This window comes from Tachyglossus aculeatus, chromosome 15, assembly GCF_015852505.1.
Source record: "Tachyglossus aculeatus isolate mTacAcu1 chromosome 15, mTacAcu1.pri, whole genome shotgun sequence".
In the NCBI taxonomy this organism is placed as follows: domain Eukaryota; kingdom Metazoa; phylum Chordata; class Mammalia; order Monotremata; family Tachyglossidae; genus Tachyglossus; species Tachyglossus aculeatus.
In genome coordinates, this window is record NC_052080.1 from 4,986,337 (window position 1) to 5,005,000 (window position 18,664).

Genomic DNA, 18,664 nt, shown 5'->3' on the forward strand with positions numbered 1-18,664 from the left:
TTGTGGTATTAGGTTGCAAGGATGGGCGGGGCTTCAGAGCGTCATTTAAGGCCCATCTCCTCCAAGAGGCCTTACCAGACTAAGCCCCAACTTTCCTCATCTCCCACTCCCTTTGGCATCGCCCTGACTTGTTCCCTTTGCTCTTTCCCCCTCCCAGCCCCACACCACTTACGGCCATATCTGTAATTTTATTTATTTGTTTTGATGTCTGTCTCCCCCACTCTAGACTGTAAGCTCGTTGTGGGCAGGGAATGTGACTGTTCATTGTTGTATCATACTCTCCCAAGTGCTCAGTACAGTGTGCTACACTCAGTAACCACTCAATAGATATGATTGAATGAAAGAATAAAATATTAACTATTATCACTATGAGCACTTATGTACATATGTGTAATTTATTAATTTGCATTGATGTCTGTCTCCCCACCTCTAACCTGTAAGCTCGTTGTGGGCAGGGAATGTGCCTGTTTATTGTTGTATTGTACCCTCCCAAGCGCGGAGTGCAGTGCTCTGCACACAGTAAGCGCTCAGTAAATGCGATCGAATGAATGAATCCTTTTAATGTCCAAGTTGTTTAGGTGATTTTTTGCTGAATACGATGCAAAATTACGTATTGTATTTACATACATACACAGAAGAATGGAATTTAAAGTAAGGAAATACATTTACATTGGTATTTGAACATATAATGGAACTCATGTTCTTATTTTTAAAATATATTTTGGTTCTGTTTTCAGATATTTATCTGTGTGAGGTGCATTACATGTGTGTTCACTATGCCCTTTGGATAGAAGTCAGTAAATTAGCTTTAGAAAGCATGTCTTATCTAGGTTAGAAAGCAGATATAATATCATAATATCATTATTATTTTGGTATTGGTTAAGTGGTCACTGTATGTCAAGCGCTGTTCTAAGCGGCTCTGGTAGATGCAAGATAGCTAGGTTGGACACCATTCCTGACCCACATGGGGCTCACGGTCTAAATTAGAGGGAGAGGAGTTTAATCCCCATTTGACAGACGAGGCAACTGAGGCACCGATAAGTTGAGTGATTTGCCCAAGGTCACACACGAAAGACAAATGGCAGAGCCGGGATTAGTACCCAGATCCTCTAACTCCCAGACCTGTGTTCTTTTCACCAGACTGTACTGTTTCCTGATGATAATCTCATCACAGTGGAAGCAAGTGGGGCATCTCCCAAAGAAAGGTCACCCTCTGCTCATATTCTCGACAGGCTCTGGTGGAATTGGGGTAGACCCCTTCTACTCCTCTTACACGGGAAAGGATGGGAGGGTTCAGGTAATAATCATAATAATAGTTATTATGGTATTAAGCACTCAGTATATCCCAAGCACTGGGGAATAGATAAGATAATCAGGTCGGTCACAGTTCCTGTCCTAATCATATTGGGCACAGTCTCTGTCCCACATGAGGCTGACAGTCTTGAGGAGCAGTGTGGCCTAGTGGCTAGAGCCTGGGCCTGGGGGTCAGAAGAAACCGTGGTCTAATCCCAGCTCTGGTGCATTTCTGCTTTGTGAGTCACTTTGACCTCTCTGGGCCTCAGTTGCCTCAGCTGTAAAATGGGGATTTAGAGTGTGAGTCCCATGTGGGACAGGGACTGTGTCCAGTACGATTAACTTGTATCTACCCTAGTGCTTAGAACAGTGCTTTACACATTGTAAGTGCTTATACCAAGTACTATTATTATCAGAGGAAGGGAGTAGGATTTCATATGTGCACTAAAAACAGTCAAATCTCTCTACATCTTTCCCTCACCAAAGTTGTACCGTATTCTTTCTCTGGATCCACTGTTGTGGCACAAGAGAGGTGAGAGTGTTTATTTTTACACTACAGAGCTCCCATTTGAGCTCAGAAAGCCCAGACCTGGACATCAGAAGGTCATGGGTTTTAATCCCAGTTCTGCCACATGTCAGCTGTGTGACAGTTCCCTCATCTGTAAAAAGGGACTGGAAACTGTGAGTCCCATGTGGGATAGGGACTGTGTCCAACCCGATTTGCTTGTATTCACCCCAGCCGTTAGTTCAGTACTTTCATTCATTCGTTCAGTTGTATTTATTGAGTGCTTACTGTGTGCAGAGCACTGTACTAAGTGCTTGGAAAGTACAGTTCTGCAACAGAGACAATCCCTACCCAACAACGGGCTCACAGTCTAGAAGGGCGGGGAAAGTGTTTGACAAGTACCATCATTATTATGAGGCATCTTTCCTCACCCCTGCTGCTGTTCTTTTTCCTGTGTCTCATCCTTTTGTACGTAATAAAGCCTTACAACCCATGGAATGTCAGGATTTTCTAAAGGGTGCAAATGGAATGTATCATTTATTGATCGGAATAAGAGCGGGGCAAAGTATCAGTCAATCAGTGGCATTTATTGAGCTCTTACTGTGTGCCAAGCACTGGACTAAGCACTTGGGGTAGTCCAACCCCACAGAGTTGATAGATGCATTCCCTGCCCATTATGAGCTTATAAAGGAAATATAGACGCCCAAGCCTCCTGAAATGGAAAGCATGCCGGAGACCACACCTCACTGTCCATTCGACTTATGTATTCAGATTCCATTGTCCAAATATTTTTCCTGTGTGTCTCCTGTTAGAATCTTTCATTAGATCACTGTCCATTCGACTTATGTATTCAGATTCCATTGTCCAAATATTTTTCCTGTGTGTCCCCTGTTAGAATCTTTCATTAGATCCTCTCAGTTCAACATCCACAACGTGGCTGAAGACCGTCCTTTTGTCTCCATCCAAGCTGCTCCCACGTTAATCGAAGCACTTATCCTATCCTGCCTTGATTGCTGAATCAGCCTCCTAGCCGATCTCCCTGCGTCCTGACTCTCTCCACTCCAGTCCACAGTTCACTCTGCCGCCCAGTTCATTTTTCTACAGAAACGTTCAGGACACGTTTCCCCACTCCTCAGTGGTTGCCCATCCACTGCCACATCAAACAGAAACTCCTCACCGTCAGCTTTGAAGCAGTCAATCCCTTTGCCTCCTCCTACCTCACCTTGCTACTCTCCTATTCCAACCCAGCCCGCACACTTGGCTCCTCTAATGCCAATCTTCTCACTGTACCTCCATCTCAGCTATCTCATCACTGACCTCTTGCCCACATCCTGACTGTCGTCTGGAACGCCTTCCCTCTTCATATCCGAGAAATTGTTACTCTCTTCCCACCCCACAAGCCTTACTAAAGGCCCATCTCCTCTGTGAGGCCTTCCCTGACTAAATCCTCTTTTCCTTTTCTTCCACTCCCTTCCACGATGCCCTGATTGCTCCCTTTTTTCATCCCCCCTCCCAGCCCCACAGCACTTATGTACATATCTGTAATTTATATATTTATATAAATGCCTGCCCTCAACTATAAACTCGTTATGAGCAGGGAATGGGTCTGTTACATTGTTATACCATACTCTCCCAAGCGCTTAGTACAGTGCTCTGCAAACAGGGCTCAATAAATACAATCAATTGATAGATAAAATGCAAGCACTTTTGCAGGCAGGGAACCTATCTCGTACTTGTGTTGTATCTTCCCAAATGTTCAGTGCAATGCATTGTTCTCGGGAGGTGCTCAATATATTCCACTACCACTGCTGAAACCAAACATTTAACGTTAAGTGAAAGAACGCCTCTGTTGCATAATGCTTTGGGTTAAAGTTTTACCAAAACCACACAGACCACAATTCTTAGTTTAGACTCTTCAGGAAGCTTTCAGGAAAACTGAAAATAGCTCATTAAGTTTTCCCTCATACTGGTTGAATCCTGGTTGAGAAATAAAAATGTGAAAGCCCCTTTGCATTGGCCAGAACATCTTGTCAGTCTCTGAGGTAGCGAAGCAGTCGGCAAAGATTTCCACCTATGAAAGCTTTAAACCCAGTCTTAAGCCTTTCCGCCTCGTGGTGAAATGCCTGGAACTCCTCCCCTGATATTAAACTGTTGCCACCTGAAGCTTCCAAACTTCTTACATTTCTGCAAAAAGGCATATTTCCTTCTGTCATTGGGGAGGCGTAGCCTGAATCACATTTTTCACATCAGAGAGCACAGGTCAAAGTAGAGCCTATCCATTTCTTTTTTCCTTTTTTTTTTTTAGGGTATTTGTTAAGCTCTTACTATGTGTCAGTCACTATACTAAGCTCTGGGGTATGAGAAGCATGTGGGATTACCTGATTACCCCAGGGTTTAGAACAGTGCTTGGCACTTAGTAAGCGCTTAACAAATACCATCATTATTTTTATTATACAAGCTAATCAGGTCCGACACAGTCCTTGTCCCTCATGGGTGCACAGTCTTAATCCCCATTTTACGGATGAGGTAACTGGGGGCCAGAGAAGTTAAGTGACTTACCTAATATCACACAGCAGACATGTGCCAGAGCTAGGATTAGAATCCAGATCCTTCTGACTCATTCATTCATTCAGTTGTATTTATTGAGCGCTTACCGTGTTCAGAGCACTGTACTAAGCGCTTGGGAGAATGCAATAAAACAATAAGACACTTTCCCTGACGACAAAGAGCTTACAGCCTCCAGATCAGTGCTCTGTCCACTAGGCCATGCTGCATCCTTGTCAGTTCAAGGAAGAAAATAGGGTTATTTTGGTCATTGCTGTAGAATGTACACACAGTTGATCCATCAGCGTGTCTGCCCCAAATTCATTTCCGAGGTCTCCTTTAGAAAGCCAGGTTGAATGTAAGCAGCTTATGTAGGAAGACTATAAGCAATCTAGCTTTTTTTCACCACACCTATCTTTCATTCAGTTTTTTTTTTTACTTTTGAGAGGCTTAAGAAGAGACCGTACCTTGAAAGGGAACTGTTTAATCAATCAATCAGTAAATGGTATTTGAGCAATTGCTGAGTACCAGGCACTGAATTAAGTGCTAGGGGAAGTACAACAGAAGCAACACTCAGGTTCCTTGCCTACAAGAAGTTTATAGTCTGAATGGAGGAGACGGACAGAATTATGTACAGATACCGGGGAGCGTAGAAACAAGTGTATGGGGAAGTAGACTGAGTATGCTAGGGTGACGTAGAGTAAATAGTTGAACGTACAACTGACTGTCCAGATATGACAAAGTGCTGAGGGCGAATGTAGTCTTATTCTTTTCCGCCCCACTGCAAAATGGGCCTGGGCCAGCAGGGAGGAAGATGCTATCCAGAGAAGAAGAAGCCATCCGCAGTCTGGTGGACAGAGCACGGGCCCTGGAACTGGATTCTAATCCTGGCTCCGCCACTTGTCCGCTGTGTGTCCTTGGGCAAGTCACTTCACTTCTCTGAACCTCATCTGGAAAACGGGGATGAAGACTATAAGCCCCGAGTGGATATGGACGATGTCCAATCTGATTAGCTTGTCTCTACCCCAGCACTTAGAACAGTGCCAGGCACGTAGTAAACGCTTAACACATACCCTAAAAAAAGGGTGGGGAGGGGTTTTGCATCTGGTGACAGAGCTGGAAGGGTGGTGGAGCTGGGTGGGAAGGAGAGGGGCCAGGGCCCCATTCATTCAATCATTCATTCAGTCGTATTTATTGAGTGCTTACTGTGTGCAGAGCACTGTACTAAGTACTTGGCAAAGTACAATACAGCAATAAAGAGAGACAGTCCCTGCTCACACAATCTCACAGTCTTGGGGTGGCGGGCGGGGAGACAGACATCAATATAAGTAAACAGACATCAATATAAAATAAAATTGCAGATATGTACATACTACCTATGGGGCATGGAGGTGGGGAAGAGCAAAGGCAGCAAGTCAGGGCGGTGCAGAAGGGAGTGGGAGATGAGGAAAAGTGGGGCTTAGTCTGGGAAGGCCTCTTGGAAGAGATGTGCCTTCAGTAAGACTTTCAAGGGAAGGGGAGAGTAATTGTCGGATGTGAGGAGGGAGGACGTGGGCCAGGGTTCAGTGGCGAGATGGGTGGGATGGAGGCCCAGTGAGAAGGTTAGTGTCGCCAGAGGAGCGGAGTGTGTGGGCTGGGTTGTAGAAGGAGAGAAGAGAGGTGAGGTAGGTAGGAGGGGGCAAGGAGATGGCGAGCTTAAAAGCCGATGGGGAGGAGTTTTTGTTTGTTAGGGAGGTGGATGGCCCCCATGAGCAGCCAGGGATGGGGTGTCCTGAGGGGTGGAGCTAAGAGCTGGAGGCATAATGTGGGTGGGTGGGTGGGTGGGGCCGGGAGGTGTTGAAGAAAAGAGAAGGCCCCCTCCCTACCTGGGTGTCGGGGTCAATACAGCAGGGCTGGAGAAAGGAGAGCAAGGATGAGGCTGAAAAAAAGACAGCGAGGAGGGAGAACAGGGCAGAAAACATGAAATCCTGTGCCTGGTGCTTAGGTCTGAGATAAATGACAGTGAAGCACGGGACGAAAAAGGCGTTTCCCTTGGAGCAACCCACTGAGAGAGATACTTCCATCTTGTCATTCCATTCCCTAGTCAGCTAATTGTATTTATTGAGTGCTTACCCTGTGCAGAGCACTGTACTGAGCCCTTGGGAGAAGACAATATAACAATAAAACAGACACGTTCCCTGCCCACAGTGAGCTTATCGTCTGGATGGTGAGACAGACACCAATATAAATAAATGACAGATCAGTACCTAAGTGCTATGGGGCTGGGAGGGGTGATAAATTAAGGGAGCAAATCAGGGAGAAGTAGTCTGGCACTAGTCAGTTCTATTTGCGGAACATCTACTGTGTGCAGAGCACTGTGCTAAGCACCTGGGGGAGTGCAATAAAGGTAGAAGACATGAATCTTGCCCTCTATGAGCTTTCAGTCTAGTAGGAGAGACAGATGCAAAATAAAATGCAGATAGGAGGAAGAGGAGAATGAAAAGACGGATGAGTAAGTTCTTTGTAACAACAGAAATGTTATTGGGGGGACCGTCGTCTTTGCACATTCGGAATCATAAGCCCAAGTCCCCTGAAATGACTCTCCAGCCGGCTCCCACTTTTCCTCTTCATCTCCACCTTTAAATGCACCTGATAATAATAACAGTAATTATAGCAACTGGTGAAGGGCTAGGATGGACAGAGAAAAATCAGGTTCAAAACAGCCCCGGTTCCTCATGGGTTTCAGTCTTTTCCACCCTGTGGGTGTGTGTGAAGGTGGTACTTTGCATTGCTGCTTTGCTGGTGTCCCTTGGGCTGCCTTACTCTAGGCTGGCCTTTTTGCAGCCAAAATCTCCCAACAGTTTGTTGCCACGTACCTTGCTTGTGACTACTTTGCTGTGTTTTGCAATCGTCTTCCTGCCCTCCCTGCTTGAAGCGAGCTTGGTTTTAGTTCTCCATATAGAAGCTACTTGGCGTCCAAGATGTTGGTGTTGTAAAAAGCATTGCCTCAGTCCTGAGGTAATCACCAATTAACGTCTGCACCGCATATCTGAACTCATCTACTCCTCTGTATTCAGTTTTTGCATTTAAATACCTTGCCGTGTGCACCTGTGCATTTAAAGCAATATCCAAGCATTGTGGACTGTTGAAAATGAAAAGCATGCAGGTCGTGGAACATTGTCTTGAATTCAAGGGGATTGATTGATTGATTGACATCTATGGGCTGGATGGCCAAAGATAAAGAGGTTCCATTTGGTAGGGCTTTTTTTTTTCCAAGGAATACGGTTCCTTCTTCCTTCAGGGAGCATAATCTAAATCAGTATGCATCTGTTGGAACAGTTCCAGGCAGTTTGGCTGCTTGTGTTGAGCGTGTCATGCCGGAAGGGTTAGCGGTTCATTTTGCAGCAGAAAGTTGAGCAATGAAGGGCAGCTTGGAGTGGTTTTTACTTGCACATTGACACTTTGTTTTTTCATGTTCCTTTTGAAAGTTATCCTCTTGGTCTTGCCACATTTTTAGATCGCAGTCAATCAGTGGTATTTTTTAAGCACTCTCTGTGTGAATTCATTCATTCATTCACTGGTATTTATTGAGCGCTTATTTTGTGCAGAGCATTGTACTAAGCACTAGGGAAGTACAAGTCGACAACATATAGAGACAGTCCCTACCCAACAATGGGCTCACAGTCTAGAAGGGGGAGACAGACAACAAAACAAAACATGTAGACAGGTGTCAAAATTGTCAGAACAAATAGAATTATAGCTATATGCACATTAACAAAATAAATAGAACAGTAAATATGTACAAGTAAAATAAATAGAGTAATAAATCTGTACAAATATATACAAGTGCTGTGGGGAGGGGAAGGAGGTGTCGCCTTCTCCCTCTGTACCCCACTCCCCCTTAGGGCTTAGTTCAATGCCAGGCCCACAGAGGAACTCAGGAAATATTGGTTAATAATGAGAAGCAAGTTATGGTCCTAAGTTAAGAACACCAAAATGTCAGGGTTTAACCTTTACTGTTTATTCATTCATTCATTCAATCGTACTTATTGAGCGCTTACTGTGTGCAGAGCACTGTACTAAGCGCTTAGGAAGTACAAGTTGGTAACATATAGAGATGGTCCCTACCCAATAGCGGGCTCACAGTCTAGAAGGGGGAGACAGACAACAAAACAACACATATTAACAAAATAAAATAAGTAGAATAGTAAATATGTACAAGTAAAATAAATGGAGTAATAAATCTATACAAACATATATACAGGTGATGTGGAGAGGGGAAGGAGGTAGGGCAGGGGGGATGGGGAGAGGGAGGAGGGGGAAAGGAAGGAGGGGGCTCAGTGTGGGAAGGCCTCCTGGAGGAGGTGAGCTCTCAGTAGGGCCTTGAAGGGAGGAAGAGAGCTAGCTTGGCGGATGTGGGGAGGGAGGGCATTCCGGGCCCGGGGGAGGACGTGGGCCCGGGGTTGACGGCGGGACAGGCGAGAACGAGGCCTAACGGTGAGGAGATTAGCGGCAGAGGAGCGGGAGGGTGCTGGCTGGGCTGGAGAAGGAGAGAAGGGAGGTGAGGTAGGAGGGGTGAGGTGATGGACAGCTTTGAAGCCGAGAGTGAGGAGTTTTTGCCTGTTGCGTAGGTTGATTGGTAGCCACTGGAGATTTTTGAGGAGGCGAGTAACATGCCCAGAGCGTTTCTGCACAAAGACTATCTGGGCAGCAGCGTGAAATATAGATTGAAGTGGGGAGAGACAGGAGGATGGAAGATCAGAGAGGAGGCTGATGCAGTAATCAAAGCCGGGGTTGAGAGCTGGGGGGTTGGAGAAGGGGGAGGAGTGACTTTGGAGTTAATTTTACTAATGAAGTAGGAGGCCAGATCGTTGGGGGGTGAGGGATGGAGGAGGAGGAGGAACAGGGGGCCTGAGAAGGGAGTTAAATGTACGGAAGAGCTGACGGGGATGATGGGCATGGATGTCAATAAGGGAGGAGAAATAGTTTTGTCTGGCAGAGGAGAGGGCACAGTTAAGGCAGGAAAGGATAAACTTGAAGTGAACGAGGTTGGCTTGGTGTTTAGACTTTCGCCAGCAGCGTTCAGCAGCTCGAGCATAAAAGCTGTGGGTTAGTGGTACGGGAGCGGCGAAGGGAAAGGGGAGCGAGGGAGTCGAGCTGAGTAGAGAGGGTAGAGTTGAGAGCAGTAATCTGATCGTCAAGACTGGGTAGAGAGGAGAGGGAGGCGAGGTGGGGTGTGAGGTGCTCAGAAAGATGGATGGATCGAGAGAGCGGAGGTCTCTGTGAGATAGTAATATAGATTTGCAGGGGAGAGGAGTGTGAGTGAGGAGGCAGGTGAGAAGGTTATGATCAGAGAGAGGGATTTCAGGGTTGGTGAGGGTGGAGATAGTGCAGCGGTAGGAGATGATGAGGTCGAGGGTGTGACCAAGTTGGTGAGTGGGTGAGGTGGGGTGAAGCAGGAGGTTGGCAGCGTCAAGGAGAGATAGAAAGCGGGCGGCAGAGGAGTCACCAGGGATATCCATGTGGATGTTGAAAGCTCCGAGATCAGCGTGAGCATGGAAAAGGAGAGAAGGAAGGTGAGGAAGGGGTCATAATCGCTAAAGAAGTTGGAGTGGGGCCGGGGGGGGGTGGTGGTAGATGCCGGCTACAAGAATCTGGAGGGGGTGGTAGAGGCGAATAATGTGGGCTTCAAAGGAAGGGAAGGAAAGGGAAGGGGGAGGAGGGATAGTGCGAAAGGGACATTGGGAGGGGAGAAGGAAACCGACACCTTCTCCTTTTCCTGTGAGGCTGTATTGAAGTGTATTGAAGTGCTTGACACATAGTAAGCACGTACAAATACCATCGTCATCATTATTATTATTATCAAACCAGGCACATCATGTACATTAAATGTGCCACTATCTCCAGGCCACAGGCAAGTTGAAGTCACACAAAACCTGATTTTTCTGTATTTTTTTTCCTTAGTAATTCATGTATACTATGCCTTTACCAATCACCCTTCTGGACTGGCAGGTGCATTTGTCATTGACTCATTTTCCCTTCCTTGAGCCCGCTTTCTCTGTACCAATCAGACCTGGAGGAGCGCATTAAATTAGGGTGAAATAAAAAGCGAGGATGGCATCAGAAATCTGGATGCAGATCCCGACTCCCCAAACCCAAAGTTCAAACGCATGTTTTCTACACCTCTAATATTCCCGTCTCTCCCACTCGGATTGCTTGTTTGCATATAAGAATTCTGTCAGGATGGGATCCTTTCCTCGTGTTCGCACACTGGCGTTTTCCTGGCCCAGATGTGCGGCGACTTCCTCAACGAGGTGGAAGCTGGCCAGAGTGGCACATTCGGAGAAGGGCGTCAGCGGAACCGGGCGCGGATGGTTAACGCTTCTTGGCTCCTCTCCCCCCGCAGAACCCAGTGACGGGACTGCTCTCCGCCAGCCACGAACAGAAGGATGCCTGGGTGCGAGACAATGTCTACAGCATCCTGGCCGTGTGGGGCCTGGGAATGGCCTACCGCAAGAACGCAGATCGAGATGAGGACAAGGCCAAGGCCTATGAGCTGGAACAGGTACCTTGCAGTTGGGAAGCCATAGGTTGAAGCTTCTGCTTGAGATGCCAAACGCCTCTCTAATGGCAGTCCCTAGGGTCTTGTTTTTCTAGTCTCTTTCCAGAGCATTTTGGAGGTGCTGAAATCTTTCATCCTCTTGGGAATTCCTCTCTCCCATTATGCAGTGCAGACGTTACCATCCAGGGAAACAAAGCCTATAGTCTTCTGAAATTATGGCCCTTTCATTTCTGGAACTAAATTGCTTTCGAGATGTAATTACACTTTGCTCACCACCCCCTTGATTTTTGTATTGGTTTCCTCTCCTTGCCGCCAAGCCGTTATTTCTTTGCATTCAAATACCACCTCCAGCTCACACCTGTCATACCCTCTTTCTCTCCCACTTCCTCAGATTGTGACCAGTTCTTTCCCTTTCCAATTCAGTGTCCCTGTCTGCTCTTACTCTTTATAAAGCCCGAGACTTCTTTTTTCCCTCCCTGTTTCTCTCCTTCCCATCACCCCTCTCTCCTGCCTGGTCCCCTTCCCTTTTCCATCTGCCTCATAAAAAACACATTAATTTCTCCCCTTCCAGATTAACCTACAGGTCTTCAGTTGGCTTTCTTGTATCTGAAGAGAATGGCTTAATTTTTTTATCTGAAATAATCCTACCCATGAATTTAGCTTTGTACTATCATTGAATGTTTTGGGGGACATATGGTCCTTATCAGTTGCCTCATGCCTCAACCACTTTGAAGTTCTCCTCCTGAACTTTTGGGACTCCCAACTGAGTCCGTGGCCCCCACATGATGGACTGCTGAATTCAACACATTAATTTCTCCCCTTCCAAATTAACCTACAGGTCTTCAGTTGGCTTTCGTGTATCTGAAGAGAATGGCTTTATTTTTTTATCTGAAATAATCCTACCCATGAATTTAGCTTTGTACTATCATTGAATGTTTTGGGGGACATATGGTCCTTATCAGTTGCTTTCAGGCCTCTAGATATTGTCCTTTTTTCTTATTTATTTTGAAGGAGAATGAGGAAACTTTAGAAGAGAATATATGTACCTGTTCAGTAGGTAGAGGTCTGTCCTCAGAGTTGAAAATAGCTTGTTTGTGTTGCCTGTGAATTAGAGCTAGAAAGAATAGTTAAATGTAACTACAGACAAAAAATTCACTAAGGTGCAGAAGCTATGTTTTAATAGAGACCTCTTTCCCTATATTCAAGTATTGGTTGCCTAGACAAATGCCTTACACCACGTTTGCATAATTCAGTGTCACCTGAGCATCTTAGTGAGAATTCTCAGGACAAGTGTTTTAAACCAACAAAGCCTCAGGCCTCTAGAAAGAGATTAGCGAATGAGACAGTAGATCCATTTCAGCATTCATTTCCAGAACAGTAAGACATCAAGTAGCCTGAAGGGAGCCTTTGCATTTGGATTATTTTGTCTGAAAGAAAGGTCTTACATAGACCGACCAGGTCTCTGACCCAGCTGCCGCAGCCTCCAGTTAATGAGAACTAAATTCTTCTTTGCCTTGACCTTAGATAAGAATCATCGCGGAGAAGGAGGCCTTTCCCAATCGGAGGGAGGCGGTTCTTTCTCTCCTGGAGTTTTTTATTTCTTCTGTCAGCGGGTACTAGGTTGGAAGTGATCCAGGCCTGTCGTTGGTCCGTCTGACAGCCTGCCAACCTGTGAGGGTTTTGTCAGTGACACCTGAATTAGCCACGTGGAAAGGACCAGCATTTTGGTCTTGCGTGAAGTCATTTTAATGTTTGTTTGGAATGTATATGTTTATGTGCATATCTCTGTGTTTTATAGTGTGAATTATTTACTCTAATGCCTGTTTCCTCCACTAGCCTGTTAGCTCGTTGTGGGCAGGGAATGTATCTGCCAGTTCTGTAATCTCTAAGTGCTTAGGACAGTGCTCTGCACACAGTAGGAGCTCAGTAAACTCTGCACTGAATAAATACCACTGATCGATTGACAGCTAGAAAGTGGTAATGAAACAGCACAGAGCAGAGCAAACCACTGGGAAGCCCTAAGCATTGTTACATCATCAGTCAGTCAATAAATGGTAGCACTGTACCGAATGCTAAACTCTGCACTCAATAAATACCACTGATCGATTGACAGCTAGAAAGTGATAATGAAATACCTCACAGCAGAGCAAACCACTGGGAAGCCCTAAGCATCGTTACATCATCAGTCAATAAATGGTAGCACTGTACTGAATACTAGAGAGTAAGTGGAAAGAAGAAGAGGATGGATGTCCCCCTCGTCCATAATATGGCAAAATTATTACTTAAGATCTCTGAAAAGACCCTAATTGTAAGTAACTATAAGCTGAACACTGGAGAGCTAAATGTGTACCCTCAGGGAAATGGATGTCTTCCTTTTTCGAAGAAGTTCATCAACAGTGGTATTTATGGGACTCACTATGTGCAGAGCACCGTACTAGGCTCTTGGGAGCATACAACGTTCATGCTCAGCGCTGGTTTTTTTTTTTTGGTGGGCTGGCAAAGAGGAGTTGGGGGGATTTCAGTGAAGCATCAGCTATTTCTGCATCTAGGTTTTCATGTAAGTATGGACCGTGTGTTTCTAGCTAACGTGTACTAGAGATCTTGAGAGTAGAGGGTTTTAGAGAAAACAGAGTTCAGGGGAGCCCCCTTAAAATATCATCATCAGTGGTATTTATTGAGTGCTTATTATGTGTAGAGCACTCTAGTAAACGCTTGGGAGGCTACAGTACAATAGAGTTGGAAGACACATTCTCCGCCCACAGCAAGCTTACAGTCTAGTCTATTTCAGCGCTTAGAACAGTACCCAGCATTCGTTCATTTAGTCTCATTTATTGCCCACTTACTGTGTGCAGAGCACTGTACTGAGCACTTGGGAGAGGATAATACAACAATAAACTTATCCATTCCCTGCCCACAGTGAGCTTACAGTCTAGGGCTTACAGCTTAGAGTCTACATAGTAAGCGCTTAATAGATACCATTAAAATAAAGAAAGAAAAAAATAGCAGCTCCCTGTAAGAGTGTTGTGTCCGATATTAAGCATGGTGATCCGGAGATTCCGGAGATTGAGGCTTCTGATTTTAAGGTTGTCTGCTATATTTTCTACAGAACGTTGTGAAACTGATGCGGGGCCTTCTCCAGTGCATGATGAGACAGGTAATGGAAGAACTCACCTTCGTTTCTGGTATTAATGAAAACCACTGAATCTCCTCACCCTGGAGGTTGCATTGAACTCAGAAGCACTCATCAGGCTCCTGGTAATGTTTGTTCCCTCTCTACAAAGTAATTTTAAGCCATTTCTTCAGAAAAAAAAAAGAAAATAAGCTTGGGGTGTACTGTTTGCATAATGAAAAGTAAATACCTGTTTCGTTGGGTAAGGACAGAGCCTATCACTTGGAATGTGGGAAAAGTCATTTTCTTAAACGTGCCTCTTGAAAGATGACTGGTTGTCTGTGGGGAGGTGAAATGTTTTCGTTCGAGAAGGGTGTTTAATTTTTCTAAAACGAAGGTCACTGGAATGGCGCTGCCCCAGCAGTGGGGTCCCTTCCTTGTCCGAGCTAAGGATGTACCCATCTGCTCCTGTCAGTTGTGCTTTTGGAATGTGTACGGGCCCACAGAAGCTTCTTCAGTGCTGAGAGACGTCTTTGCTGACTCAAGTCATCTCCCAGAGAAGTGGCATGGCCTAGTGGATAGAATTCAGGCCTGAGAGTCAAAAATACCCGGGTTCTAATCCTGGCTCCACTACTTGTCTGATGCGTGACCTTGGGCAAGTCACTTTACTTCTCTGGGCCTCAGTCACCTCATCCTTCACACGGGGATTAAGACTGTGAACCCCATGTGGGACAGGGACTGTGCCCGACCCGATTATCTTGGTATGTATCCCAGCTCTCAGTACAGTGCCTGGCACTTAGGAAGTGCTCAGCGCATACCTCAGTTATCGTTATCATTATTATTATTAGGTGGATAAAGTTGAAAAGTTCAAGCACAGCCAGAGCACCAAGGACAGCCTCCATGCCAAGTACAGCACGTCCACCTGCAGCACGGTGGTCGGAGACGATCAGTGGGGGCACCTGCAGGTCGACGCCACTTCGCTTTTCCTTTTGTTCCTGGCACAGATGACGGCCTCAGGTAGGGAGCGGTCACCGGCGTCAGATTCCCAGCAAAGGGAAGGCCGGAGTGAAGTCACACACGCCACGCTTTGCACTTCTCACCCCTCACCCGGGCCACCCGGTGTAAATAAGGGATTCACACGAGCGTTTGTTCTGCGGTTAGTTAATCTCCCAGTCAATCAGTGGGGTTTAGTGAGCTCACACTGTGTGCAAGAGCACTGTACTAAGCGCTTGGAAGAGCGCAGTACAACAGAGATGGGAGACGCGTTCCCTGCCCACAAAGAGCTGACAGCCTAGAGGGGGAGGTCCAGGCTGCCTTTCAGTCCTCCAGTAGGCATGGCTTAGTCGAAAGAGTGTGGGCCTAGGAGTCAGAAGGGCCTGGGTTCTAATCCTGCATCTGCCAATTGGCTGTGTGGCTTTGGGCACTTTACCTCTCTGTGCTTCAGTTTCGTCATCTGCAGAATGGGGATTTAATTCCTGTTCTCCCTTCTACTTAGACTATGAGCTCCATCTGGGACGTGGTTATCTTGTATGTGTCCCGGGGCTTAGTACAGTGTTTGGCACACAGTAAACACTAACAAATACCACATTATTGTTGGTAGTATCCTTCTTATTGTTGTTATCATGGATGTGAATATAAGGGCTGTGGGAATGAGGGTGGGGTGAATACCAAATGCCCAAAGGGCATTTTGGGGCCTCTCATTTGCCCTGTAGCGCAGAGGTTACATTCCTGACGACTCTCACCCACCCATCCCCCCAACATCCTCCCTTCCCCATTAGGGAAAACTCACATTACGGTGCGCACGTCGTGACCACAACCATCTCTTCCACTTCACAAACTGGTTCTAGCCGGTTAGTCACACATTATCAGAGGAGTGCCCCCAAAGCGTCCTGTACAAAAGGTGAACATGAGAACCCCCCTGTTTGGCCTAATTGGGGTGCTCTGAAAGTGTTTTGTGTGCCTCGGTTACAAGCCTGGATAAAGCCCCCTAAAGAGTGCCGTTTTTCTGGGAGGAGTATCTCGGAGAGCATTGGCCCCGGGGTGACTTGGGATCGAGTTCGAGGAGTACTTCTCCTGTCGGGCTTTTGCGCTAAAGGTGAAAGTCCAGGATTGAGATGCCAGCTTAAAGTCCGTTGCCCTTCATCACCCTCCCGGTAGGCACAAACAAGCCCCAAGCTTTTGCTAATATTCCAGCGCTTGCTGATTTCTTTAAATAGAGCATGAAATTGGAAGGGAACCCCCCCGACCCACCCCAACCCCAAGATTTATTACTGCTGCAGCATCATAGTGGCCTCAAGTACTGTCATCATCTCCAGCCCCGGCTGACTGCCACTGGCCCTCCAAGGGAGATGGAAACAAAGCGATTTGGGTGAAAGTGTTTGAGGGAGGAATTTGACCGCATTGGTCTGGTGCCAAAGGACTCGTGGTATCGTTGTTTTTTTGCCGTTTTTTTTTTTTTAACCAGGACTGCGAATTATTTTTACCCTGGACGAGGTGGCCTTCATACAAAATCTCGTTTTCTACATAGAAGCTGCGTACAAAGTCGCAGTAAGTACCTGGCCTGGTGGAGTGAAAACTGAGCTGTTGCCTGGCTATTTGTAGAAAAATGTATTTCCCTTGGTCAGCGTGGCTCCCTGGCTTTATTCCAAGCCATCGAAAAGGACACATTCATGGCAAGTGCATAGGAGTGACTGCTGTTGGTCTTGGCTTGTCCGTATTTTTAGAAAAGCTCCAATTTCCTGTGTGCTACAAGCCAGCGGTTTCTCGTCCGATTCTAAGACGGGGGGATTTTTCTGCTCTTGGCTTTCCCAGTCTTCCCACATTCGATCAATGGATCGTATTTATTGAGCGCTTACTGTGTTCAGGGTGTTGCACTAAGTGCTTGGGAGCGTACATCACAGCAATATAGCAGACACATTCCCTGTCCACAGAGAGCTTCCCACCTAAAGGTTTATTAAAACAAACAAATGTACAGGCTAACGAACTGGATGAGGAAGGAAAGTGGGTTTGCGTGTTCACATTGTGTTAGAGTGGTTGTCTTGGTTTCCAAGGTGTGTTAGTGGAAAGCACACACCACTGCTCCCACGACACCAAGGAATAATTTCTCGAGGGCCCCGATTGCTCTATTTACCTTGCGTTCTCCCCCTCCTGCCCCCTCCTCCCCTCCCCCTCTTTTCCAGGATTACGGAATGTGGGAACGCGGAGATAAGACGAACCAGGGCATACCGGAGTTGAATGCGAGTTCTGTAGGAATGGCCAAAGTGAGACTTCTTCCTTGTATTGATTCTTTGCATCTGTGCTTGCTTCATCTTGCTGGAAGGCACCAAATTTTCCATGCCAAAAGAATGAGATGATCCGATTTATTTCAAGCCCAGAGGGTACTAAAGCAGCATGGCCTCGTGGAAAGAGCATGGGCCTGGGACTCAGAGGATCTGGGTTCTCATCCTGGCTCTTCCACTTGTCTGCTGTGTGACCTTGGGCAACTCATTTCGCTTCTCTGGACCTCAGTTTCCTTCATCTGCAAAATGGGGATTATATTGGACAGGGACTGTGTCCAACCCAATTATTACGTATCTACCCCAGTGCTCAGAACGGTGTTTGACACATAGGAAGCACCTAACAAATATCATAAAAAAAAATCTGTATTTTTAGGCAGCACTTGAAGCTATTGATGAACTGGATCTTTTTGGAGCCCACGGTGGACGCAAGTCGGTGATCCATGTCCTTCCTGATGAAGTGGAACATTGCCAGGTTACAAGCACATCCTTGGCCGTGGAATACGGAAACTCCAGTGGGAAGATATTTCCTGGGGGCAGTGGGAAGAAATCTGTTTCACCCTCAGACTGGAGAAGCATAAATGGCATTTTCCACCATTCCCTTTCCTGCTTCTGTTTCGTGACAACCATGTTTCATTCGTGTTTTGTTCAGTCAATCCTATTCTCGATGCTCCCGAGGGCCTCCACCTCCAAGGAGATCGATGCCGGACTCCTCTCCATCATCTCTTATCCGGGATTCGCGGTGGAAGACATGAACCTCGTAAACGAGACCAAAAATGAAATCATCACCAAGCTTCAGGTAAAGGTCGATCAATCCATCTCTTTCAGCAATGCACCGTGGGTATATCTTGCTGGAAACCTTTCCCAATTTTAAAGGACGATGCGCCCTCCTTAATGTTCTGATACTGTGGAGGGCAACCACCTTTAAATATCACGTTTCCAGTGTCAGAGACAGAGTCCTAGTCTGTGTGAACCATTGGCTTGAGCCATTAATGACCTTTCTCGTGAGTTCTTAACTGCTCTCTCACGTCCTACATCTAGTTGTGTGTGTCCCTCTAGGCTGTAAGCTCATTTTGGGCAGGGAAAGTGTCTACCAACTTTGTTATGTTGCCCTCTCCTAAGTGCTTAGTACAGTGCTCTGCACACAGTAAGCGCTCTATAAATGACAGCTTGATTGACTCTATTTCATCCTTTCATTTGTATGAAGCCCACCGGGACCCATTTGCTTCTCAGTTAAGGCATGCGATACAGTACATTTCACATCTCATCAAGAAGAGAATGTCTAGGAATTCCATATGACTTCAGACTCTTGGGTATGACGGGAGTCGGGGGCCGTAGTAGACCCACATGAAAGGCAACCACTTCTTAACTGACAGCCCACCCACTAAATTATGCTT

The 18,664-nt window shown here is 46.3% G+C and overlaps 1 protein-coding gene across 2 annotated transcripts in view; it reads left to right on the plus strand.

Annotated features, from left to right (window-relative positions):
* The window catches only part of PHKA2 (phosphorylase kinase regulatory subunit alpha 2), a 65,448-nt gene that overhangs the window by 7,130 nt on the left and 39,654 nt on the right, over positions 1-18,664 (plus strand). For both annotated transcript variants that reach the window (XM_038757086.1, XM_038757087.1), the window contains exons 2-8: positions 10,728-10,886; positions 13,990-14,037; positions 14,841-15,009; positions 16,457-16,539; positions 17,172-17,252; positions 17,644-17,742; positions 17,920-18,066. In XM_038757086.1, coding sequence (XP_038613014.1) covers positions 10,728-10,886; positions 13,990-14,037; positions 14,841-15,009; positions 16,457-16,539; positions 17,172-17,252; positions 17,644-17,742; positions 17,920-18,066 — 786 coding nt within the window. The remainder of the gene's footprint in view (positions 1-10,727; positions 10,887-13,989; positions 14,038-14,840; positions 15,010-16,456; positions 16,540-17,171; positions 17,253-17,643; positions 17,743-17,919; positions 18,067-18,664) is intronic.